Raw genomic sequence first — 25,876 nt, forward strand, 5'->3', positions numbered from 1 at the left:
GAACTCCCCCATCCCTGGAAGTGTCCAAGGCCAGGTTGGAAGGGACTTGCAGCAACCTGGTCTAGTGGAAAGTGTCTCTGGCCATGGCAGTAGGGTTGGATACAATGACCTTTAAAAGGTCCTTCATCTTAAACTATTCCATGATTCTATGAAGGGAAAAAGAGCAAAATCAGTAGAATGGACCATGCTCAATTTGCCAGAGAAAAGGCTCTGTATTTCCAGGTTTTCCCAAGTTCTACCTTTAGTATATTTGTCTCCAGATTTAGGGAAATGCTGCATATGACAATAAATCAAACTCCCCTTCCAATACTGAGAGCTGAAAACATATAACAGCACTGCTCTGTTCTCTTAAAACAATGTGAAGAGCTTGAAACATTCTTCAAACAATAGGGATTTTCACAAACCTGCAGAAAAAAACAGGACTGGAAATCAAGCTTCCTGGCTCTTGTACCCTAACCATAAGGCTGACTTTTTTTCCTAGCCCTGCAGTTTCCACAAGTTCAAGGTGAACTTAGTGATAAGAAGATCTGCTTGGTGGAGAAGGTATTAGAAATCAGAGTGTGCTAGGATTTTGTGTGACTCTCAATCCTCAGCTGCATCTCTCTGCGGGCGTTTGGTGTGAGAAGGCTCTGTGCCTAAGTGCTGCTCAGCTCTTTGTCCTCATTGATGTGTTCTCTTCTCTTCCCTCTGGAACAGACTTCAGGGGACCTGTTTTCAAAAAAGGACAAAAAAAAAAAAAACCAACAAAAAAAGTCAGTGGCAGTGTGAGAAAGAGAAAAACAAATCAGCAAGTTTTACAGTAAAAGAATCCATCTAGTTACTAAGATTTGGTTTGCTACTGCAACATCTGGGCTGTTAAAAAGCTCCCAGTCCCTATAGTTCACAGTGCTAATACAGCTGAAACTGGGCTGAGCAATCCTTCTGGAGATACTTCCCTCTTTATATCAGCTGACATTGATCAATAACTTCATTTACAACTTATCCAGCCTCTTTTCTATGCTTCTTTTCAGCTGTATTTGTATTCAGCTACCACTCCTGCTCTTATTGCAGCCCATATGCATTTATATTATGCACCTACATAATGTAAGTTTCCCAGGAACTATAATCTGACATTATCTTTTATCCCTTAACTTTCAGGCTTTTTGTTCAATATTTCCAGCTTGATTTTTTGTTATGTGCCCTGGCTGGTAAAATGAAGGATACTGATGTAAGACTTTACAAAATTAGTGGCACAAGCCCTTCCAAACTACAGGATTAAATGCAAGAGGATAAAACCCACTTGCAGTCTAAGATGACTACACTCTCAAGATATACCTTTTAGGTCAATATCTAATCTTAGTTGAGATAACTCTGTGCCACTATTCTGGCCACAAAGATGTCAAAAATCCACAATTGAAATAATCACAATTTATTTGGGTTGTTTCAATTTCTCATAGTATCTAATATTTCACATAATCACAAAATGATTTGGGTTGGAAGAAACCTCAAGGATCATCTCATTCCAAGCCCCTGCCATGGGCAGGGATACCTTCCATTATCCCAGGTTTCTCCAAGCCCCATCCAACCTGGCCTTGGATACTTCCAGTGGAACTTCTCCAATTGCTTCTCTGGGCAAACTGTGCCAGAGCCTCCCCACCATCAGAGGGAACGATTTTTTCCTAATACCCATTCTAAATCCACCCTCTCTCTGTCTGAAGCCATTTTCCCCCGTCCTATTCCTTACAAGATACTTCCCAAAACTTTTTCATGCTGGAGTGTGGGCACGAGCACAGTTGCAAGCAGGTTCAGACCAATCCATTGCAAGTTGAATTTGCAAAACAGTTTTGTGCAAAGGACTTGTAAAGACAGGTGAAGCCCAGACTGACCAGATTAATTCCTCAACCATTTCATGGTCGCTCTGTTCATTGGATGACGGCATCATCAAGTATTCGGCTTAAAGTAATAATCTGCTCCTTTAAGAAAAAAAGTGGAAAGAGCCACTTTTGAGGAAAAAGGCTTGGATTAACATCTTTGTAAAGTTTTCACAAAATTTTGAAGGTTTTCTAGTGAGGGAGATATCTTTTGAAGGAGATTATTTTAAAGTTAATGTTTTGAAAAAAAGAGAAATAACCGGTATTTCCAGGTTCTTCCCTTTCAGAGCCTGTGACTGCAGAGCCATCTTGTGGGGGAATTCTGCCAGGAGGAGACTTCTTTTACTTTTGTTTTTTTCCACATGTGGCTTGCTCAGGCAGCAATAAGTCTGTGCAAGACATGCTGCTCACCCCAGCATGTTTCACTCACCTTGGAGTATCAACAAGTATCACTCTATAGAGATTCCCAAACTCCCATGAGAGCTGAAACACACAAGCCAATACTTTTCTCATCTTTTCCTAATATAATGCTCCCAGTTAGGAAGATTTCAGAAATTCCCCTCCCTCAAGGTTTCCTCAGTTCTACTTGAAAGTAGAAGGAAGCCACCTAAATTTCACAAACTGAACAAATGTTCCCAAAAATGGGTGCAGCTAAGTGCACAAGAAGTGCAATGCTCTGAAATTAAGGCAGATAATTGGTTCCATGATTTTTATTGGGGGAAGAAGACAGGGAATAGGGAAAATTCCTCTCATTGGAGTGGCTAAACATTCCACCCTCTTCTGGAGACACTACTGCAGAGTGCTGAGCCTGGAAAATGAGGACCAGGAATCCTCTAGCAGTGCAGAATGTGGGCTCACAGCTCGGGATGGGGATAAAATAATGTCAGGAACAGGGTGCTGGGAGCTGGGGCAATCCCTGGGATGGCAGGACAAGGAGCTACTGGAGAGGCTTCAAAGAAGATGAGGCCTCTGGAGCATCTCTCTTATGAGGAGAGACTGCAGGAACTGGGCCTGGTTAGTCTGGAGAAGAGAAGACTGAGAGGGGATCTCAATGTTCTATGTAAGTATCTCCAAGACAGGTGCCAGAAGGATGGTGCCAGGCTCTTTACAGTGGTGCCCAGGAACAGTACAAGGAATAATGGCCATAAAATGAAACACAACAATTTCCACATCAACATGAGGAAGAGCTTCTTCATGTTGAGGGTGGCAGAGCCCAGAGTTTTTGTAGACTATCCTTCTCTGGAGCCATTCCAAACACACCTGGACACATTCCTGTGTCAGCTGCTCCAGGTGACCCTGCCTTACCAGACGGGTTGGACTGGATGATCTCCAGAGATCCCTTCCAGCCCCAACTCACAGAATTACATCATGTTTTTTGTTGGAAAGGACCTTATAGACCATCTCATTCCAACCACCCTGTCATGTGGGGACACCCTACATGTATAGAAATTTATTTATGAATATAAAGGCCTACATCTCTACACATGTAAATATGTCTGCACACAGGTTCCTGTATTTTCCACTTTCAGCCTGAACAGCCAAGGAGGAGACCAAGATGAAACCAAAGGTGCTGTTTTGTGTTTCCATTAATTTTGTGACTCCTGCCTGCGATTATTTTGTGATGCAGCAACCAAATTGCTTAAACCGGGAATAGGTTCCGCAGAGCATTCAAATAATTCTGCCCAAGGCTGGGGGCTCCCTGGCCCAGGCGGGTGATTAAACGGAGTTTTAAAACCACTTAAGAGCACGTTTAAAACTGACTTTTAAGGCGTATTTGAAAGGCTCGAGTCTCGCCCCACACATTCCTCCAGCCGCGCCCCCGCCTCTCCCACAAATCAGGAGGCGCCAGCGGCGCTTCCCCCGCCCCTCTGCGCAGGCGGGCACGGCCCGGGTTCGTGTCCCGCGGCGGAGCGGCCCGGAGATGAGGATGGAGGCGGGGGGGCTGCAGGAGGCCGCGGAGGGAATGGCGCAGCCGGCTGCAGACAGCGGTGAGTGCCGGCCGGCCGGGACAGGGACCCAGCGCGGCTCCTGTGGCACCGCGGAAAGTGGGGATGGCGGGAAGGGCCGAGTCGGCGGGGCCCGCCGGGACGGGCGCACTGGGCATGCGCACGGGTTATGGTGGACGCGGTGTTGTCGGGATTTTTTTGGGGGTGGGGAAATTGCGATAATTGCGTTTGTTTGTCCTCGCAGAGCCCGAAGTGTTTGAGGCAGTGCTGCCAATCACCGTTTTTGTGCTGAGCGATGAGGATTTTCTCCAGGATGATAAGGACCAGGAAGTGCCCATTCCCGAGGTGGAGCAGGAGTTTAAATTAAACAACAGCCTTTGCATAAAAAATGAAGCGGAGCCTTCAAACGACAGTAGCAGTGGAGGCAATTGGGACGCGAACAAGATTGTCTCAGATGAAGATAATTGTGTTACGTACTCTGAGGATAAATGGTTAGCTGAGAGTGTGTGTAACGCATCAAAACTATCTTTAAGTGATGGATGTGGTGCAGACGTGGATAAATATGGTCAAAATTGCATGTTACCTACATTGTCTTGCAAAACAGAGCTTCCAGAAATAATAAAATACAGTGATGGAGAAGATTGTGGTGATAATGGTGGCTTTCAGAAGATTCCTCCTCTCCTCTCCTCTGCTGACAGTGACAGAGCTGACACTTTTGAGACATTGGTGGTGGTACCCAAACATGAAGAAGAACCTGTCAGTATTGCAGGGCTTCTTTTTGATGGCAGTCCAGAGAACCAACCAGAAATCCACAAGGAACTGGAGATAATCGTTAAAATGGAAGGTAATATATTAATAAGATTATTGCAAAAGCTTAAAAAATACAGCAAACCTCGAGTTTTTGAAATAAAAAAAATGTACACAAACACTATGAAACCAATTCCTTTTAGAGTAAGCATTTCAAATTAGATTTTTAAATGCAGCAGAAAGAAAATACTGCCTGGAGTATGCTCAGTTCTTTCTCAGACTCCTGCAAAAGGCTATGAAACGACAAAAATTGGTACTTGGTCATTCTCCAATGATAAAAAGGGTGGCCTTTCATCAGGAAAGTGTTCTCAAAATAAAAATGCAGAAAAAGCGTGATATTTGTGAGAACGGAACATTAGAAAAGTTTTGTGTCAGTAGTTTGATAGAAATTCTGGCATAAAGGTGTTCTGTTAAAAACTGGATGTGATGTTGTCCTGTGAAATTCAGAGTCTAGAGTGAAAACAGAACAGAAGGTGGCTTTTAACTAGGAGCAATATTTAAATAGTGGGGTCTGAGAGGAGCATGAAGAGAGGCATTAAGGGAAAAAAATTGAGAGAGGGAAATAATAAGGATGCAAAAGTAGTGAAGAGCAAAGCAAGTTGTTGGGCAATTTTGGATTATTACTATGAGTTAATGATGAGTCTTTGTGATTGGATGAAATGTGACTTTATATTTCCATGTAGATCCTGATTTCTCAAAGAATGGAGATAATGAAATTGATTACCTGAAAATAAGCAAATTTGAAGATGAAACTCTGAATTCTCTTTTGGAGCATGGCTTGAAAGAAGAAGAGAAATTTACCTATAATTGTTCTGATCCATTTCTTAATGGAGGTTCTCCTACTTTTGAGGAACATTCAGAGGATGTAGGAAAACCTGACATGAATGCTTCCACTTCTGCTGAATCAAATACTACTGGAGAGCATATTTACAGGACGTTACCACCAGTCCCTAAGAGAAAATACCAACAACAAAAAGTTGTTTCTTCTCATGCAAGCCCAGAAGAGTTCCAGAGCAAGCAAGAAGGTTTAAAGTGGCTGAATGATAGTGTGACCATCACACCTCTTCCTAAAACATCTTGTTTTACAAAAGAGAATGAAAGATTGAGTTTCAAGTGCAGGTTTTGTAGTTCTGTGTATAAATGCAGTGCACACCTGAAAAAACATATTTATTCAGCTCATAAAGATAAGAAAATACATAAATGCTGCTTTTGTAAAAAAACTTTTTTCTTTTCTTTCAATCTCAAGAATCACCTTAAATTTCATAAGAAGATTGCTAGGTTGCAAAAGGCAAGAAAAAATAGAATTAGTGCGAGAAAAGGGAGGCAAAAAGGATCTGAAGACGGAGAATCTGAGACTAAGAAAAAAGAAAGTAAATACCATAAATTTTTCATTAAAATTGACAGGGACTTTACATCTCTGGATGCGCCAGTTAGATTTTCCTGCAGAATTTGCTTCTTTGCTTCATCAAATCCTAGGAGTTTTATTCATCACATGAAGGGACACAAGGAAAGACCACCTTACCAGTGCCCTCAGTGTGATTACTCCTGCAGCAGCTTGTCCTACCTGTTAAATCACATGTACTGGCATGCTGGCTATAAGCTCTACCAGTGCAGGTTCTGCACCTTTTTTTCACTGTATTTTGCAAGTATGGTGAGGCATAGCCATGTCCATACACAGGATAAACCATATTCCTGTGAGCTGTGCCAGGCAGCATTCACCAGCACCTCAGGGTTGGAGAGACACAGGAGGATACACGCAGGGACAGAAACGTGCCAAGGACAGCAACCCGACTGCCTGAGTGGGAGAAAGAGAACTGAAAAACCTCCAAAGAATTACACATGTGAAGAATGTAACCTGGTGTTCTACACTAAAGGACATCTCAGCTTTCACAAGAAATTTCATGAACAATTAAAGGTTAATGGTTCTATGAGTCAGAGCAATAAGTACTGTAACAGCAAAATACACAAAACTGATGGTGATTCTCAGGGCCATGTTTCTCACTCTCTTTTTGGTAGAGAAAATGATTGTCTGGGTAAGGGAATCATGGCTTCAGAAGTAGAGTTTGAGCAAGCAGATGGTGTGTGGGACAATGAAAAAATACGCCCTGGAAAGAAATTTCTTGAAAACAGCCAAGGAGGCAACAGCCTGGGTGTTACTGGAAATAGATCAGAAGTTCCTCAGACCTCTTACCAAATGGACACGATCACTTATAGAGAGGAGCCTTTCTTCAAATCAGAGGCCTCTCTTTCACGAGTGCAAGAGGATGCTTCATTTCATAACTTTGTGGAAAACTTGGAGGATACGTGTGCTTCCAATTTAAATACATTCCAAACATATAGATGCCAGCACTGCAGTTATGTTACTGATGTTCCTAACAACTTCAGGCTGCACCTAAAGGTACATACAGATGAAAGACCATTCGTGTGTAAAGAGTGCAATGAGGCATTTAAAACATCAAACCATTTGCAAAAACACAGCCTTCTTCATGTGAAAAATGGACAGGAGTTTGGAAGTTTCCACTTTGTAGAGAGGTGTTTGGAGAATCTTGAATTGCATCGTGAAATCAATGGAGGCACATACCCAGAAAGGGATGGTTTGGGTTTCTGCAAAAGCATAAACAGCTCCTTGCTTGGTTCAGAAGTCTGTGGAGTTCCACAAGGTGTTCAAAGGGGCCCAGTAAATGATGTGCAAACACAAAGTCAACCACTGTTATATCAGTGTACAGAATGCAGCTACGCTACTGGCTTTTTGAACAACCTGGAACTCCACATCAGAACTCACACAGGTGAGAAGCCCTACAGCTGCAGCGTTTGTCAGAAGAAGTTCCGTACTTCCAGTCACCTGAAAAGGCACAGTCTCACCCATTTGACCATGGGCCATTTCAAGTGCATGGGCTGTGACTACTCAACCGGCAAATGGCTGTCCTTGAAGCAGCATCTGGCTTCACACACCGGGGAGGGAACCTCCTCTCCTGGCTGCCTCTACGAGCACAAGGAGCTGCCTGTCAAGACGTACAGGTGCGAAGAGTGTGGCTATTGCACAGCCCACAATGGGAACTTGAAGCTCCACATGAGGATCCACACGGGGGAGAAGCCATTCCAGTGCGGGCAGTGCTCCCTGGCTTTCCGCACCTCCAGCCACCTCAAGCGCCACTTGCTGACTCACCTCAAGCTGCACTGCAGGAGGTGCAGGTATTCCACAACGGATAAACATGCTTTCCAAAAGCATATAAAAATGCACAAAAAGAAGTACAAGTGTGCAAACTGTAATGTGGTGCTGCCCACCAGAAAAATTCTGGAGAAGCATAAGCAGCAGCACAAGCAGCAGCACGAGCCTGGAGTGTGAGGTTGAGAATTGGAAATTGGTGCTTGGTTTTAGACAGGTTTGAATGTCTTAGATTTTTTCATGGCTTTATGTTCCTTTGCTGTGTGCAGAGCAATGCCTGGTAATGGATGCATCCAGCATTTTGTTTGAGAGAGTGAAATTTGGGGTACTGATCTGCTGCAGGTGTTTCTGAGAACATCAGTTCTAGCACAGGCTGTGCTGAAGATCTTGGAGACACTTTTTCATCCCTGAGTAACTGCTTCAGTAGAGGTCAGTTATTTTGGCCAGTGTTCATCTGTGTTTAAACAGCTATTCTGCACCACCTATTTTCTTGTAAAAAATATAGCAAGAAAAAAAATCTCTATTGTAACTGAAAGAATGTCTAAAGGGAGGGGAGGAAGGGAATGTTATATTTTATAGTAATAACTTTTAATATAAAAATTACCAGTGTATTTGGAGGCTTAATGCTACCTCCCATCTGCTGAAACTTGCCTCCTTTACTCCCAGGTGCTTTTGCAATACTTGTAAGAGGGAGGAAAAAAATAGTACCTCGCTGCATTAGGGAAACAAAACATGCAAGTCATCACGGGGTAATTGTGACATGAAAATGTTTTCCGTGTGTCTGTATGTGTAAGATGTTTATTAAGCTGTTACCTTGTCTGCAGTTTTGGTAATTTTTTGAGTAGTCCGACAGAAATGGTAATGTGTCCAGAAACACATATTTTATGATACTGGGAATCTTTAATCTTCAGTTTTATGTGAATGTTCAGTGTTAATCTAGTATGAAATGCCTTACCTTTTCTCAGGTTGGTAGTTATTGTGTTGTTTATTTACTTCTGTTAATATGAAAAGTTGCTGATAATTGTGAATGCTATTTAGTTAAAATGAAAACCCTAGCAGTACCTGAACCTGTTAAATTTATTTTAAGAACTTTACTCTTGGTCTAAAATACTCCATGGTGTGTAAGAACCATTGTACTATGCAGCAGTTGGTGCAGGGCATGGTGAACCCAGATGATGCTGCTTCCAATTTATATTCAAATCTAGACAAATCTTCGGAGTTGTGCAGTGCCAGCAACTGTTGAATGTGGTAAGTGGTTTTAGGATAACAGTGTGTTATCCTCTTATGTGAGGAAAGACAACAGCAAAGGACTAGTGCAAACTGTCCCAATGCTACAGCTCAGTCCATGGAGCAGCAGAACGAACTTGTGGTTTAATTTAGAGAATGTAAATGTGGAACTCAGTGCTTTTTTTTTTTCTGCTCCTGGATGTGTGCCTTTCTGTGGAAATACAGATAATGCCTTGTAGAGGCTTTCTGGTAACGTAGGAGACAGGCTGAGAAGGGCTGCCCAGAGGGGTAGTGGAGTTCCCCTCCTTCTTTCAGGTATTTAAAAGTCATCTGGATGTAATCCTGGACAGCTGGCTCTGGGTGGCCCTGCCTGAGCAGGGCCTTGTCTTCAAGAACTCTTGCAGCCATTCTGCGATTTGGAAGACAGTTTTCCAATAATGGATTGAAACTCATGGACAGATGCACATTTTAAGGCCAGATCAGCAAAGATATTCAAGTGATCCAGTTCTTTGCAGCTTCAATAACATCAGACAAGTATCTGTGCCTGAACTGTGGTGGTTACAGATGAGTGATTTAGACCTTGGAACCACCTAATCCAGTTGTGAGAAAGAAGAATGTTATGCTGTATGAAGAAAGGAAAGAACTTCTTTCTTTTATATAAGTATTTTAGGAAATATTTCTTAATATTCCTTGGAAATACTAATGGTTACTCAAGCTTGGATGAATTTTTACCTGCATTACATAACAATTCTGATAATTTATTTGAAAAGAACAGGTACAAAGAGAAAACCAAAATACTGATGGAATTGTAACCTTTATATCAGATGAGGCTAGGAAGGCTAAATCTGATAGAGCACAGTTGTTTAAAAGTATGCTTTACAACAATAATGAAGAGAGCCTGGTTTAGGGGGGTAAATTAACTACAGTAAAGTTTTAAAGAGTTTGTAAGTATAAATTTCTTCAAGTTATAAGTAAGAACAAGAAGGTATTTTCTGTTGGAGATTGATGATTTTGTAAAAATAATTAGTCCTAGTCTCTACTAACAAAAATAAATAGTTCAAGAATTCCTGACGTTGCTTTCTGTTCCTTATGCACTGCACTGGATTTTTGGGATTTCAGAGGTATTCTCAGTCTGCTAAGTCAGTGAAATTTAAAGGTTGAGGCATATTCAGTTTCAGATAAGATGTGGACTGTTGTTGGGTTTTTGTTTTTTTTGGTAGCTAGAAGTGTAATATTTTTTATTCGTGTAGTTTAAACAAAAATCAAATCTATAAAGTTTCCCATTTGAACCAAAAAGCTTAATAATTTTCTCCATGAAAATATCCTGAATTTGGACAAAATGGAAATGTAACAAGACAAATTGAGCAAAAGGCCTTTTTTACCTGCTGTACATCTGCTAATTAAATGAATATAAGTTAAATTGGAGGTGATGTAAATGAACAATAGTAACTCAGACCTGGATGGTGTGGTGGTGCATCTTTCAATTTGGGCCACATTGTGGTCTCAAAAATGCTCCTTAGGGCTTGGCCTTGGCAAGCTGGGCCAAGCCCCTCTTGAGCTTATCCAAAACTCTGTCTGCTCCCAGGAACTTATGCTGGCTAAGGAACCCCCTGGGTTTTAACAGCCTTTGAGAACTTATTTTTCTTACCCAGGTGGAACATTTTTGGGTTTGAACTTTCAAAGAAAGTTACCAACCTGAATTGCAGCCAGTTATGAGCAAAGCCAAGTCTGTTCTGATTCTCTAAGCAGTGGTATTTGAGACCCTCTGAGCTCTCTGAACTGCAGTGGGCTGAGACCAGCACCTCCCTCTGAGTGGGGCCTCTCTGAGCCACACAACTCCCAGGCTGGAGATACCTGGGGGGCCACAGCTGAGTGACGATGACAGATCCTGAGCTGAGATCCCCACTCCTTGAGATTGAAGATCCTTGAGGTTCAACCCCTTCACCTGTTGAGAGTGACATGAGTGCTTTGCTATGAAAATTTCCCAAGTTCAGGTATGTACCTTGTACACACTCGTTCAGCGTGTGTGTGAGTGTGAGTATGCAAATGCACTGTCAATGTTGCTCTCTTGTAGAAACTTAGAATAGTTTTCCATTGGCACTTTAAAGATTATCTCGTTCCACCCCCTGCCATGGGCAGGGGCACTTTCCACGATCCTAGGCTGCTCCAAGCCCTGTCCAAAGTGGCCTTGGACACTTCTGGCCTTGGACACTTCCAGGGATGAGGCAGCCACAGCTACTCTGGGCAACCTGTGCCAGGGCCTCAGCACCCTCACAGGGAAGTTTATTCCACACATAAATGCACGGGGCTTTTTCCTGAAATTACCAAAATACCCTCTAAACGGAACACTGCGGAGATGTGATTATTCCCCTGTCCCTTTCCTACTTCACTTGCGTCCCTTGGGGAAATTTGAAGGGTTTAATGAACTCCCAGCTCCTCCTTTCGGCGCCGGCCGGGTCTCCCCGCCGTGCGCTCCTCCGGCCGGGCGGTGGCGCTAGCGCAGAGCGCCGCCTCAGGACACGCGGGGTGGCTGCGCAGGCGCGGAGCGGCCGGACCCGCTTCCCTGGAGGAGCAGCGGCCTCACTTCCCTTGCAAAAGCAGCCGGCCCCGCTTCCCGCTTTCCTGGCAGAGCAGCCGGCCCCGCTTCCCTCGCCCTCGGCACCCGCCGCCGCTGAGGGGGACCGTGCGCGGTCTCGGCCGGCGCCGCTGACGCCAGCGGCGCTCCCGTCCTCTCTCCATTCTCTCGCTCCAGGGGTTCGTCCCCGCCTCTCTTTGCCGCCAAGATGCCGCGGATTATGATTAAAGGCGGCGTGTGGCGGAACACCGAGGTAAGACTCGGCGGGGTTTGAGCCCTCATCCCCCTCAGGGCCGGGGAGGTGGGGGGGGGAAGGGGCTCAGTGGTGCGCAGGCGCGGTAGGGGTGGAGGTGGGTGTCGCGGTGCGCCTGCGCGGGGGGTTCAGATCTTTGGGGTATCCCGGGGCAGGTTCGGGTCTGCTGGAGACCTGTGCCGGGACATCAGAGGGTTTGGGCTCTGCAGGAGTGCAGGGAAGGGCAGCGCAGCTGGGGAACGGTCTGGAGCACAGCTCTGATGAGGAGCGGCAGAAGGAGCTGGGGAATCTCAGCCTGGAGAAGAGGAGGCTCAGGGGGGCCCTTCTGTCTCTGCACAACTCCCTGACAGGAGGGTGCAACCACGCGGGGGCCGGGCTCTGCTCCCAGGCAACAAGCGACAGGACAAGAGGACATGGCCTCAGACTGCAGCAGGAGAGGTTTAGATTGGACATTAAAAAGAATTTTTTCACAGGAAAGGGCGATTAAGTAAGGTGGTGGAGTCGCTGTCCCTGTAGGTGTTTAAGGAAAGACTGGATGTGGCACTGAGTGCCATGGTCTCATTGACACGGTGGTGATCAGACATAGATTAAACTCAGTGATCCGAGAGGCCTTTTCCAACCTAACTGATTCTGTGATTCCTTGGCTCACTGGTGGGTTGCATTCCCCAGCACCCTGTGCCTTCTTCCTGCTGCCTCAGTGGGCAAAGGTCACACTGGTGTTGTTTTTTCCTCAGGCTGCAGGTTGGGAAGCTCAGCCACATGTGTGTTGTGTCCTTCTGCCCCAGAGAAGCTGTTCCCACTGCTGCTGGAGTGGAAACATGTGCTGTGCTTGGAGATGTCCCTCTCACAGGCTAGAGTGTGACTTGTACTTAATAGGCAGGTCTCTTACGCTCTAGGGGAATGAGGCAGCAGGAACCTCTTGCCCTTGAAGATATTTCCAAATGTGGAAATGGCAAAGGCAGAGGCATAGAATTTTTAGGGTTAGAAAAACCTAGTCCAGGCATCAGCCCAGCATCACCACCATAGTCACCATTTAATCTGTCCATCAGTGCCACCTCTATGTGGTTTTTTTATCACTTCCAGTAATGGTGACTTCACTACCACCCTGGGCAGCTGTTCCAATGCTTTACAACCCTTTCCATGGAAAAAAATCCCTAATAATGTAAACCTCTGCTGTAACTTCAGTCTGTTTCTTGTTTACATGTGTGGGTTCTTCATCTGCAGTCCAAGAATGCTGTATACAGAAATTATTGTTCCAAAAAAGAACGATCCCCTCCAGTTTTGCCATCCCAAGCTTTCAGAACTGCAAGTGATCATGAAAAATAAATTAATGACATGAGAAATCAAGGATGTCAGTTTTATTAGATGCATATTTGAAGCAAAAGGATGTACCTGGCACTGTAAAATACTGAACGCTGTCACTGCATACTGTGAACACCAGGCATGCATGTGGTTCCAGGAAAGAGTGAGGAAAAAGTAAGAGAAGATAAAATGTGCTGTGTGTGCTTTTAAGCACTTATGATATATCAGTGATGTGCCAGGAAGCAGCTAAATTTGGGGTCACCAGAAGACAGGAAAACTCAGGTTATCTTCACCCCATTCTTGGGGTCTTCCATACTTGATAAATTTTGGTGACTGTTGAAGAGAAAAAGCAGTGCATTACATGGAATCACAGAATATCCTGGGTGGAAAGGGACCCACAAGAACCATCGAGTCCAACTCCTGCACAGAACACCCCCAAGAATCCCACCCTGTACCTGAGAGCATTGTCCAAAGGCTGCTTGAACTCTGGCAGGCCCTTGGGAGCCTGTTCCAGTGGCCAAATACATCCCTAATTCACCAGGCTTTGTGTACCAGAGATAAAATAGGTGTTGGGGTTTTCTTAATTAACATTTTGATTATACATACGACATTAAAAACAGAGAAAGTCGAATCAGGCAATACCAGGTCATGCATGAAATGACTAATTGCTTGCAAAAAAAAAAGCAGCTTGTTAATGTCACGAGTACAGCTCCTGTGTGCTGCAGAGCACCAAGTAAGTTAAAAAAACCACACAAGGGAGGATTTATTATTTATTTCGGAACAGTAATTAAAGGAATTGTTGCCTGTAGCAGCTCAAGCCAGATCAAGAGCTGGTCATAAGCTCAAAGTTAAAGTTGTTCTCTGGGAGGTGTCAGTGGAGACAGTGTCAGACTCACCGAACACTCACTGGGTACAGGAGAGGGACATCTGTGGTTGACAGGGCTGCAAGAATAGCTTTAATGCATTTTAAATACCACTTTCTCTGAATAAAGCAGAACTAATGAACCCATCTATTGAGGAAGGGAGAGAGGGGTTGATGGATGGGATAGATTGACAGACAATTGATAATGCTTCTGGCTTTTGATCAAATGCAGTGCACACTTTGTTGTACCTGGCTCCCAAGCTGAATATTATATTTTTATTCCAATTGTATTAAAAGGTGAAGAATAGAGAATTTCATGGTGTTATTTAAAGCAAGGGATTTAGAGATATCTGCCAATTCTACTTTTTTTTTCCAATTGTGATGTCATTACCAGACAAACACCTCCTTACCCCTGCTGCTGTCCTTCAGGGAAGACATCCAGAGCCTTTAAACACTAGTGCATGAGAGAGCATTGAAAATTATCAGTTGGGAAGTTCTGTTGGATATATGAAGTTTGGAACAATAATCATGTGTCTTTTTCATTTAATCTTTATGGATTTCATTGGCCTTTGAAAGACAAATCCTCATTTTTCTTGAGAATAAAATAGAACAGAAGTAGCAGTGTTATGCTGTTTCCTCTGGGCCAGCCTATGAAATTTACCATGTTCTCCTTTCCTTGAGCTCAGACTTTCTGTTTTGCAGTCCATAAGGATATTTATTTATGTTTTTTTTCAAGGATGAAATTCTGAAAGCAGCTGTTATGAAATATGGCAAAAACCAATGGTCTCGAATTGCCTCATTATTGCACAGGAAATCAGCAAAGCAGTGCAAAGCCAGATGGTAAGTGAGAGGTGCTGTGCCTGGGAATATGACCTTCATAATTAGTGGAAATTTAGGAAAAAAATCTTACCACAGACTAATTTATGTCCACAGAGCAACAACAGTTTTAACACTGTTTGATTTGATCATGGAAATTTCAAATTCTTACTGCTTGAAGTAGTTGAACAAAAGTAGCCAGATGTTCTGTTTGCCAGTGACTGCAGTGTTAGCAAATGCAGGATCACTTTAAATTATACACAGTTTTTCCCTTTATTTAAACATGTTTTAATTGGTGGATATTGCCAAGGAAGTAAAATTGTAAGATACTAATCTCTCTTACATATGATTTTCTAATTTCATGTAATGGGAGTTTGGCTTGAGAGTAAATGTTTAGAAATTGCACTGTGAAATTTAATATTTTATAAAAGATAGGAGCTTTAAACTTATGCAAATACTGATGCAGTATGAATGTATTTGAGAATCAGACTTAGTTTCTCAAGTACTGAACTGCACATATTTAATAGGATACTTTTTGTAGAGATAACAGTGCTGGCACAGTTGGGGATTAGTAAAATAATTGTTGAAGGCTCCAAAGCAAATAATTCTACTATTTCTCTATCTTTGATAGTTGCAATTTTTACTTTTCTTTTTCAGGATTAATTCTGTGACTATTTACCTTGCCAGAATAGAGATGGGAAAAGCAACAAGAGGCAGTATCTGTATGAAAAGTGCTGGATAAATAATGCATTTTAAAGCTCAAATGCATATGTCATGAAAACACTCTTGAAGACAAATCAGTGGATAACTTGGATCTGTCATCCTTAATTTTTTTCCTTACTACAGGTACGAATGGCTGGACCCGAGCATCAAAAAGACAGAGTGGTCTCGGGAGGAGGAGGAGAAACTGTTGCACCTGGCCAAGCTGATGCCAACCCAGTGGAGAACCATTGCCCCCATCATTGGGAGAACTGCTGCACAGTGCTTGGAACACTATGAATTTCTGCTGTGAGTTTGTGCTTGCCTAGAGGAAAATCTAACCAGGAATACCCAAAAAATCTGAGGAGTTGTAGCCATGTGTCATTCCCTTCTCCCATGGTGGTAAATTAGAGTGGTTTCAAGTTGATTGAGTCCTTTTGTAAGCAAATCTTTAAAGACTGTTTTCAGTCACTTGTGTCTAGCTTGAAAGAAGCTCCTGGAACCTCGAGAGCGGCTTGAATAGAGATAGGTGTATCTCTTCTTGCTCCTGGTTATTCTGGCTAATGGACTGTCAAGATTTATGCTTTTATGAGGCTGTTTGGGCATTTTTTGAGTGGCTGATCAGCAGGAGTGGGTATGTGAGAAAGAAAAGAGACAAAACACGTGATGAAATGGCTGAATGTGTAGATACCATCTCTCTGCTACAAAGAGTTTCTTTAGGCCACGAGAAGAGAAAGAATGTGCTGTTTTCCCTTGTGAGCTTTCTTAATTCTGGTGCAATTGGTTGAGTAGAAAAAACATAATAGAAAATCTGATTTTTTAAATTTTGTCACACTGCTTGAATTCTTGTTTTTATTGTTAAAGATTACCTGAGGAGATTTTTTTACTACTAGCTGTATCAGTATTGTATTTTATGTAATATTTTATTGTTGTAATGCAATACTGTGTTGGTTTCTTTCTCTTATCTTGTTTAAGATTATGGAACTGTACCACACTTTTGAATTGTATAACAGATTTAATGTATTGTACATTACATTACAGTAGAGTACAAGGTTACTGCTTTATGATCAGTCTTTGGAGATATTTAAGAGATGGTTATTATGAGTCTGGGGGAAAACAAAGAGCTGGTGGTGACATCTGTAATATGTTTTTAGGGACAAAGCTGCTCAGAGAGACAATGAGGAGGAAACTGCTGATGATCCTCGGAAACTGAAACCTGGAGAAATAGATCCAAATCCAGAAACCAAACCTGCCAGGCCAGATCCCATTGATATGGATGAAGGTGAGTTAGGAATATGTTTACCATTTTTGACAGAAATATGACCTGCTAATTTTTCCATTTACACAGCTAGTGTACCTTGGTTTTCTTCTTTTCTTCCACCACCGCAGGGTCTTTAATTTACTTGCTAATTTTGTCTTATTTCTGTGTCTGGCCAGTCAGTTACACTTGTCCAGTTTTCCTTTTCTTGGTGTGTTTTTTGTCTCCTTATTTGTCACCTTCATCTGTTACTATGACTGGCAGTTCTTTGCTTTGGCAACTTCTCTGCTTGTTTGCATTCTGTATCTTCATCATTTTCCATCAGCTTACACCTCTCAAATGAATCCGTGCTGAAGCACAGAAGGACTGCCTGGACTGCCTGACTCTTTTTTTTTTTTTTTTTTTTTTTCCCTTGCACAAAGCAGTGTTGTGTACTGAAAAATGAACACTTTAAAATTCCATTAATGGAACCATTGGTGTTTTTGAACAGTCACAGGTTCACAAAAACAGTGCTCTCAGCTCTGGAAGTAAATGCAATTAAAAAGTTCTCAAGATAATACTCTCAGATAAAGATGTAAATGAAGTTTACTTCCATTAATGTGGTCAGTTTACTTCTTTATGTAAATATTTGATTTGCTGGTAATACTTATTGATACTGTTTTCACCATTAGGTTTTTTTCTAAAAGTCTTCATTTCACCTGGCCAGTGGTTCAGTAAATACATTGGGACAACCTGGAGATTAGTGATGGCACGGAATGCCTGTGATTGATTGATTGATTGAACTTTTAAAGATGGTTTTCTGATCTTAAAGTCATGTTTTTCCTGACTCTCATCTTTGAAGTGCAGATTCACTGCTGTATTTATCTGTACTATTGTAGATGAGCTGGAAATGCTGTCTGAGGCTCGAGCACGTCTGGCGAATACACAGGGAAAGAAAGCCAAGAGGAAAGCCAGGGAGAAGCAGCTGGAAGAAGCTCGGTAAACTTGCATATGGTTTCATATCCTGAGACTGCTTTTCTGTACTCTACACTTTAAATCATGTGATGTTACTCTTTCTTTAGACGTCTTGCTGCTCTCCAGAAACGACGAGAACTTCGGGCTGCTGGAATTGAGATCCAGAAGAAAAGAAAAAAGAAGAGAGGTGTGGATTACAATGCAGAAATTCCATTTGAAAAGAAGCCTGCTCCTGGTTTTTATGATACATCAGAAGAAAATTATCAGTCCCTGGATGCAGATTTCAGGAGACTGCGTCAGCAGGACCTGGATGGAGAGTTAAGATCGTAAGTGTGTGCTGTAATAAGGAGGGAACACCATATTTGAAAAAAAAGCAACCCATATATCTGTGTTAAGTCCTGAAAACATAGTGAGGAATATATTTCCATGGAACAGATACAAGTGTAAGTGGCCTCTGCCTTTTCAGTTTTCAGTGGTTTTGTCTTTCCAAAAGGTATGGTTTACCTGTTGTCTGTGATCACTTTTATTCTTTCCTCTAGTTCACCTTTTATCTATCAGAATAAAGTTTCTCACACATATTCTTGCTCTTTAAGTCAAAATGTTAATTTTTTAAGGTTGGTTTTTTTAGCAGTTCATTTGCTTGTGTATTTAGTGTATTTTAAGTAATGATCTTATTAAGATTGCTTATAGGAGTAGATTTGGAGTATTACTCTTTATGGAGTTGTTCTTAAGTAGATGTCCTTAAATGCTTGATTTCTCCCTATCCCCCATAAAAATTCACAAAAGTGTAGTTGAGAAGTTAAATGCCACTCTTTGCACATATTTAATTGTACAGTTGAATTTCCCACTACTTCTGTCAAAACTGCTTTTTACTGAGAGGGTCCAGTGCCATGTACAGTTTGGTTTATTAACTCCTGTGGTGTTACTGACTGATTTTTCTGCATAGCACTCCATTCAAAGGGTCAGGCAGGAGCTTCAGACTGAAGCTTATGATTTTACTGACTGCCTCCATTGCTGTTTGAAAGAAATGCCATTTTTATTAAAGACTGAAGAGAAATAGGTTCCCACTTTCCATAAAAGAAAATGTTCATCTTCCCTTAGCAACTGCTGGAGAAAAAGGGACTGTTCACATTCACATATTTTTACTATCTAAATTCTTGGCCTGACATTTTTTTATTGATCCAGTGAACCTGTTGATTGTAGTTATTCAGCCTAAAACTAAATCTGTTGGCTAATTGCATGATTTAAAAGCATTACACTGCCCTGTGGTAGGTTCTGCTGCAAGATCTGCAGGTCACATCTAATCACCCACAAGGTGCTCCACTCTTCCTGCAGTGTTTTATTTCAGCATATCCAGTATTTGATAAGGGTATGGCCTTTTTGTTCTTGGTTTGCTTGCTTTGCTTTGTAGCTGCTCTTTGTGTTCTGAAATGATTCTGTTTTCCATAATAACAGTGAGAGGGAAGGAAGAGAGCGCAAAAAGGACAAGCAACACATGAAACGGAAAAAAGAGTCAGACTTGCCCTCAGCTATTCTGCAGACCAGTGGAGTGTCAGAATTTACCAAGAAAAGGAGTAAACTGGTGCTTCCAGCTCCTCAGGTGAGGTGTTTCCTGATAATAAACAACTTGCAAGGCCAATACCAAACAGTGTTTTCTGTTTTATTGAGTGGATCTCATAGTTACATTGTATCTTACTGTGCCCTGGGCTTTTCTCTTTCAAAGATATCTGATACAGAACTTGAAGAAGTTGTAAAAGTTGGACAGGCAAGTGAGATTGCACGGCAGACTGCTGAGGAATCTGGAATCACAAACTCAGCTTCCAGCACTCTTCTCTCTGAATATAATGTAACCAACAACAGCATCGCTCTAAGGACTCCCAAAACTCCAGCAGCCCAGGACAGGATCCTGCAGGTAGAGTATAAATGTACAGGATGGGTTTTGGAGCAGGAGTCAGCTAAGTAGAAGGTGGAAATACCAAAGAAACACTCCACAGATTATGTGCAATACTGGGATTTGAAACAATCCCAATCTTCAGGACACACTGAAGGGCATAGAAGCAGATCTGCTTCTATTTGATCAATTGTCACTATGTTTCAAAACATTCTGATTCTTTTAGTCATATATTGTGTGAAGCTTTTAACCGTTCTCCTGATGTCTTGCATAATTTTCACTTCCCTTGTGTTGAAGATGTACGAGTTCATCTTCTTAAAACAGTGTATTTTATGCATGTTGTCCAACTTCTATTTCAATTAACAGGTAGTGATTAACTGCAACAATTCAAGAATATTTTCATAGCACTTTATTGGCTTAAAACATAGGTTAGCCAAAACCTTCCTTTGCAACCTCTGATTGTCTGGATTTTTCAAATACTGGTAATGTTAAGTAACATTTTGTTGACTGTGTGGAAATAGATAAATCTGTGCAACTAGTGTGTAGGACAAAACAAGACCCCAAAAATCCCATTCCAAAACAAAAACCCCTCTGAGATGACAATGAGCTGTATTTCAGCAGTTCCATGATAGCAGAAAAGAGAAAGTTCCTGGCTCTGCAGGTCATGACCTAAGTTTGTGCAATGTTTGCATCAATGGTGAGGCTCACCTTCAAACGGAGTACTCTGACATTATAAACGTCACAGTATTATGCATATCCAGAGTTCTCTCAGTGGATTAGTGGATTAGGTATATTCTGGGAATACATTTGCTGTTTGCAGTAGTATAATTAGCTCATTTTCAGAGAGACTTAATTCTTCACTGTAATAAGGAAAAATGAAATAGAAAAGGGAGCTATTCATAAAAGCCCAAATTGAGTCATGGACCAAAAATCTGAATAGTGACCATCTCTTTTGGAACATTCTCTTTGAAGTGCAGTTTGGATTAAGTTGATTGAATTCAGGCTTCAGAGTTCAAGTGTGCTCTTCCCTCTTAAAATCAGGATTCTTAGGATTACTTGAATGTTCAGTAAAAAATCTTGGAGTCTGGCAAACTGAAGGAAGCTGAAACAGTAAGTAACCCACTCATTTTGCAACTCCAGTTTATATTTTACTGGAAATGCAGTTCAAATGCCTCTCAGTGGAACAGTAGGGTTTATAAATACCAGTGTACAGGTGTTAAAGCTAAGAAATTTTAAATGTTTTCCACAAACTGATACTCAAATAACTCTTCAGCTGTTCTTGCTGCTACTGAATCTGTTAAACATGAATGTGAATGTCTTGGTGAAGAATTGTTTGTGTTGTCTGTTACACAGGAGGCCCAGAATCTGATGGCTCTCACAAATGTGGATACTCCTCTGAAAGGAGGTCTTAATACTCCCTTGCATGAAAGTGACTTTTCAGGGGTAACGCCACAGAAACAGGTTGTTCAGACTCCAAATACTGTGCTTTCCACACCTTTCAGGTAAACAGACTCCTTTTGTGATGGGTGCCTGGGTGGGCATGTCTGTTTGGAGGAGGGTGGACAGAGCAGATTTTAATGTGTAAAGTACTACCATGATTAGAGCTTCAAAAGAAATTTTAACTGCATTTTATTTCAAGCCCTTGTACAAATTTCTCCTTCTTTGTGTTTTTAGACAGCTCAGCCATATTCTCTTCATCTGTGTGCATACACTGTATGGCTCACTGGAGTTTTGATCCAAAATGTGGCCTTCTGTGGTGTGGATCAGTATAAATTATTCTGGAGTAATGCAGGAGTATAAATAGTAAGCTGGAGTGTCATTCTGTATGTGAATTCTGGCCTTTCCAAAGTATTACCTTGGAGTCAAAGATGTGGGAGGTCCTTTAGCCAAACCCACACTGAATTTTTGAAAAGCTGGAGTAAATATTTTATAAGCCATATATATCCAAAATAAAATATTTCTTATATTGCCAATCTAAATAGTACAGAATTGCTGGTTTAACTCTTACAGTGTACAAATAAATATCTCACAAATGCCAAATACCATACAGCTAAAACATGTTATAATTGGTACATTTTGTGTGTCAGGTTTTTCCACTTGTTCTAATTTTACCTGTATCGTGTTAGTAGGAAAAGTGGAGAATGAAATAAAAAGGACCTTTATGGCAGCATTTCCAAAGCAGCTTTATTTTGTTTAGAAGCTGTGTTTAAAAGCCCTGATCTTTTTAATTATAAGAGCAGTTCCGGCAATGAGTGCTTTTTTTGAAGATCTGTTGGTGTCAGTGTGGTGCAGAATGAATGCAGAATTTGACCTGGAGTGATCTGGCTGTCATTTGGGTTATTTTATATTTTAAAAGTGGAGATACTCTTAATTTTCTTTGAGATTTTTTTGTGGTGTTTTTTTTTTTAGCTTCTGAAGTTCAGATTTGCACATGTAAATATAGTCCCTGTGGGTCAACTTGTCTTGCTTGCAGAAGTCCTCTGTCAGTGGGAAAATCCAAGACCTTGAGTAGAGGGAAAAAATAAGAAATCCGTGAAGTAGCCCCTCATTCATGAGTAGGTCATTGGGATAGAGAACAATATTCTATCCCAATCTAGAGGAGAAGCAACTGGGAGCAACAAAATCTGAGACTTAATCTATGTTGCCTAACCATAGATGCTTAGAAGTAATTATAATGTAATTATTTCTTCAATAGTCAGTGAAAGCAAAGAGACATTTTCAGGATGATCCATTCAACTGCAGTGTGGAACAGCTGTTGGGCCAGATGATTTTGGAGTGAATGACTTGCCCAGGTGGTGGGGAAATCAGAGCTTGCAATTCAATCCTGATTACTGTATCCCAGAATAATGCCTGGTGACTTGATAAGCTCTTCTTTCAAAAGCAGCAGTGGGAGTTTGTGTTCTTGGAGTTCCTGAAGTTTCTCTTGTCAGCTTGACAGGACCTTGGTTACATCTTGACAGGCTTAAACGATTTGTTTTTAGTATTCTTCTAATTGCACTTTACAGTTTCACTGCCTTCCGAAAAACAACTCAAGGTTGAATGTATTGACTGTGTTTATGTAACTTTTCCCAACATTCAGACTTCTGTAAGTAGAACTCTTTAGTAAAAATCTAATGACTAACTACACTTCACTAGAACACCCTCTCAGGGGTCAGAGAGCTTAACTCCTCGAGGAGGACTGACTCCCAAACCTGCACTTGGCACAACTCCTGGGAGAACTCCCCTGCGGGATAAACTGAACATCAACCCAGAAGAGGGAATGGCAGATTACAGTGACCCATCCTATGCAAAACAAATGGTAAGTAGTACTTGAGAAGTGGAAATCAGTGCTCTATTAATTTTCAGGTTTTTAGCTCTCATCTGCTGAAAATAATTGTATTTTATAATAAATGTTATTTCTTCCACCTGTCTATAGGTCTGTCCTCATCACGTTAATAAAATACTGTCTTTATTTAAAAGAGCAGAAATCTTGCTGTTTAGAATGGCTTTCAGTGTGCTCAGTAAACACACTCTAAAATTGTTAGTCGGAGAAGACATAGTTAAGTTTCCATCCTATTTCTGTCTTTGAAGCTGAGCAGGAAATGCATCTTGAGCAAAGACTCATTTTTCTTGCAATCCTACACAATCCTCAAATTCCTCATCATCTTGGCTTCCTGATTTACCTGCAGGACCTTTTCATCAGTCTGTCTTGTTGACAACACTGAGCTAAAGGAGTTTAATTCTTGCCATTAGGAGCACTGAGGTTTGAGATGTTCAGAAATCTGAGTCCCATCCAGACTCTTTCATCACCTTTGGCAACAGATGTTTCCATTCTTGGAGATTCAGCCAGATGGACCCTGCCAATTAGACATGGTGTAAAAGGGCATACACCTAATAGGTAGCACCTTGGGAACTCCTTTTATGTGGCTGATTCTTCAGCCTCGACTGTGGCTTTGAATATCTCCCACCACAGCTATTGACAGTTTTCTGTTTGGCCTAGCTAAGATATCCACTCCCAAGTGTTTGGCATGTTCTCACAAAAATAATTCTTCAAGTTCAAAATTCAAGCTCCTCTTAGCTTGAAGGAGAAGGTTTATTTGATGTACTTATACTTTGGTTCTGTCTTAGCCTTTTTATAGTAAAAAGACTTTCTACTGCTAGAAGGGAAACTGTACTCCTGGTGGACTCCACTGGTTTCCAGATGTGGTGCCTTCTGGCTTTGCAGCAGACTGAGGTGTCCAGGGAATAATTAGTGTGTTGTTCTGTCTGTTAATGCAGATGAATGGAGTCTGATTGTGTTGCACTCGGGGTATTACGCTGCATTCAGGGTATGAATCCAGAAGCATCACATCTCACTGCTCTTCCCACAGGAGAGGGAGTCTCGGGAGCACCTGCGCCTGGGGCTCATGGCCCTCCCTGCTCCAAAGAACGACTTTGAGATTGTTCTACCTGAAAATGCAGAAAAGGAGCTTGAAGAACATGAAGTAGATGAAACCTTTGTAGAAGATGCTGCTGATATAGAAGCCCGCAAGCAGGTCAGTGTGTGAGATGTGAATGGTGCCTTTTGTATAAAATAAAATGTGTTCTTTGTGTGGTTCCCACCATTTCACACCTGTTCAATGGAAGAGGTTCTACAGGATAGCAGAGTAAAATTTACCTGTTTTATTTGCTGCTGTCAGAGTATGCACACACAAATTGGTTTTCTCTCTAAATAATTTTCTTAATTTCTTAATGTTACATATCACATCATTTTCTACCATGAAGTCCCTAAGAGCACCTGTGTCCTACCTCCTGTATTTGTCCCCCGGAAGATAAAAATTTATTTAAAGCTTTTTTTTACAGTGGCACCTGCTTGATATTAAGCACATAAGAACTGTGCACTTTTTTCAGTTTCAGGTTATTCTCTCGAGGGTAAAAGCTGCTGTTTGTGAATGGTTAGACAGGTATCTACAAACTCAGTCAGGCTGGTGGCACACAGATAAAAATCTACTATGCAGGGAATTGGTACCCTTGGCTGGTACCAGAGGATTACCCAGACAGCCAAGTTGTGAATAGGTCCCTGTTGTTTTTTGGTTTAGAATCAAGGAAGGCTGGATAAAGTACAAGCCGAAATTCTGCCAGTTAAATGGCTGTACTGGCCTGTAACCAGAGACACTTTAAATCTTTATAAAAACAGTCCCTTTTCTATTCATTGCTTAGCCTAAATTTTGTGTTCAAATCTCTTTCTGTTATATACCTTATATAAATATAAATGTCTTTTATAAAAATAAATTTGATTTTTGAGTCTAGAGAAGTTTTTGACAATGGCTATGCTTTGACAAGTGAAGCAAATATTTTTAAAAATCCTATGCTTTGATATCTATAAATGGGATAAGCATTTTCCAGAATTTGATTCCTAGTGTATCGTATTTGGGGACAAAAATGTTTTATACATGTATATGTATGTCTTGTGCATACATGCAGTAAAAAAAAGTCTGAATAAATACAATTAATGTATGTAGAATAGAAGAAAGAATCTGAGTTGTACCATCATACAAGAGAAGAGCATCCTGCCTTCAAGTGGAGATGTGACATGCTGGGATTAGAACATGGAAGATGTTGGACATTGTTCCTGAAGTTCCTGACAACACTGGCTTTTCATGTTACTTATTGCTTGAAAGTGTATTGTAAAGAGAACTCTCATGTTTTTTCACTTTCACAAGTATTGTTTTAGTGAAATACCTACTTTAAGTCATTGAGGACAACAGAGTCATGGCTGCTAGTTTAAGAGTCTTTCTTTCCTGGTGGATTTAATGTCTGGAGAATTAGAGCAGTTGTCACACATGGAGAATTGTGTAAAGAACAAAATCTTGCTGGAGTTGAGATTGGAGGAGAATTTGATGCCTGGAAATGACTTTTGAAGGTTTCTTTTTTCTTGGAGTTAGTCTGCTGTGCTCTTCCTATTCACTTTAGAGGTAGTAAATTATGTTGTCATCACATTATTTAGCTCTGGCTTAGTAACATGAAGTCTGTATACTGGAAAGAATCTTTACTGCAATAATCAGTTAGTTTTTATATCACATACATTCCTAGGCAGCATCTGATTGTCTTACAGTGGCTGGAGTAACACTTGGCTTGTTTGTTTAGGCTCTCCGAGAAGCGGAGCGTGCCAAGGAACTGAAGAGAATGCACAAAGCTGTGCAGAAGAACCTGCCACGGCCCTCAGAAGTAAGTGGAAACAAAATTCACTGTTAAAGAACAAAAATTAAAAATAAAGGCTTTAACCATTATAGGAGGAAATACAGTCTAAAG

At 41.4% G+C, this 25,876-nt stretch overlaps 2 protein-coding genes across 2 annotated transcripts in view; both read left to right on the forward strand.

The window, feature by feature from the left end:
• The first annotated feature begins 3,696 nt into the window (after nt 1–3,696).
• On the forward strand, nt 3,697–10,451 carry LOC131577921 (zinc finger protein 665-like). Its single transcript, XM_058836159.1, has 3 exons — nt 3,697–3,838; nt 4,041–4,640; nt 5,287–10,451. The coding sequence occupies exons 1-3, from the start codon at nt 3,772–3,774 to the stop codon at nt 7,947–7,949; spliced, it is 3,330 nt and encodes a 1,109-aa protein (XP_058692142.1). The 5' UTR covers nt 3,697–3,771; the 3' UTR covers nt 7,950–10,451.
• Nucleotides 10,452–11,522: 1,071 nt separating this feature from the next.
• Nucleotides 11,523–25,876, forward strand: part of CDC5L (cell division cycle 5 like) — a 31,109-nt gene continuing 16,755 nt past the window's right edge. Inside the window, exons 1-12 of the mRNA XM_058835458.1 lie at nt 11,523–11,824; nt 14,725–14,828; nt 15,651–15,812; nt 16,658–16,785; nt 17,640–17,739; nt 17,823–18,041; nt 19,171–19,315; nt 19,439–19,627; nt 20,960–21,108; nt 22,742–22,904; nt 23,956–24,120; nt 25,712–25,792. Coding sequence (XP_058691441.1) covers nt 11,780–11,824; nt 14,725–14,828; nt 15,651–15,812; nt 16,658–16,785; nt 17,640–17,739; nt 17,823–18,041; nt 19,171–19,315; nt 19,439–19,627; nt 20,960–21,108; nt 22,742–22,904; nt 23,956–24,120; nt 25,712–25,792 — 1,650 coding nt within the window. The 5' untranslated portion in view covers nt 11,523–11,779. The remainder of the gene's footprint in view (nt 11,825–14,724; nt 14,829–15,650; nt 15,813–16,657; nt 16,786–17,639; nt 17,740–17,822; nt 18,042–19,170; nt 19,316–19,438; nt 19,628–20,959; nt 21,109–22,741; nt 22,905–23,955; nt 24,121–25,711; nt 25,793–25,876) is intronic.

The sequence above is a fragment of the Poecile atricapillus genome, chromosome 3 (genome assembly GCF_030490865.1).
Source record: "Poecile atricapillus isolate bPoeAtr1 chromosome 3, bPoeAtr1.hap1, whole genome shotgun sequence".
Lineage (NCBI taxonomy): Eukaryota > Metazoa > Chordata > Aves > Passeriformes > Paridae > Poecile > Poecile atricapillus.

Coding starts and splice junctions, on each gene's coding strand:
- LOC131577921 (XM_058836159.1), top strand. CDS start 3,772: ATGAGGATGGAGGCGGGGGGGCTGCAGGAGGCCGCGGAGGGAATGGCG. Junction 3,839..4,040: donor GCAGCCGGCTGCAGACAGCG/GTGAGTGCCGGC, acceptor TTGTCCTCGCAG/AGCCCGAAGTGTTTGAGGCA. Junction 4,641..5,286: donor GATAATCGTTAAAATGGAAG/GTAATATATTAA, acceptor ATTTCCATGTAG/ATCCTGATTTCTCAAAGAAT.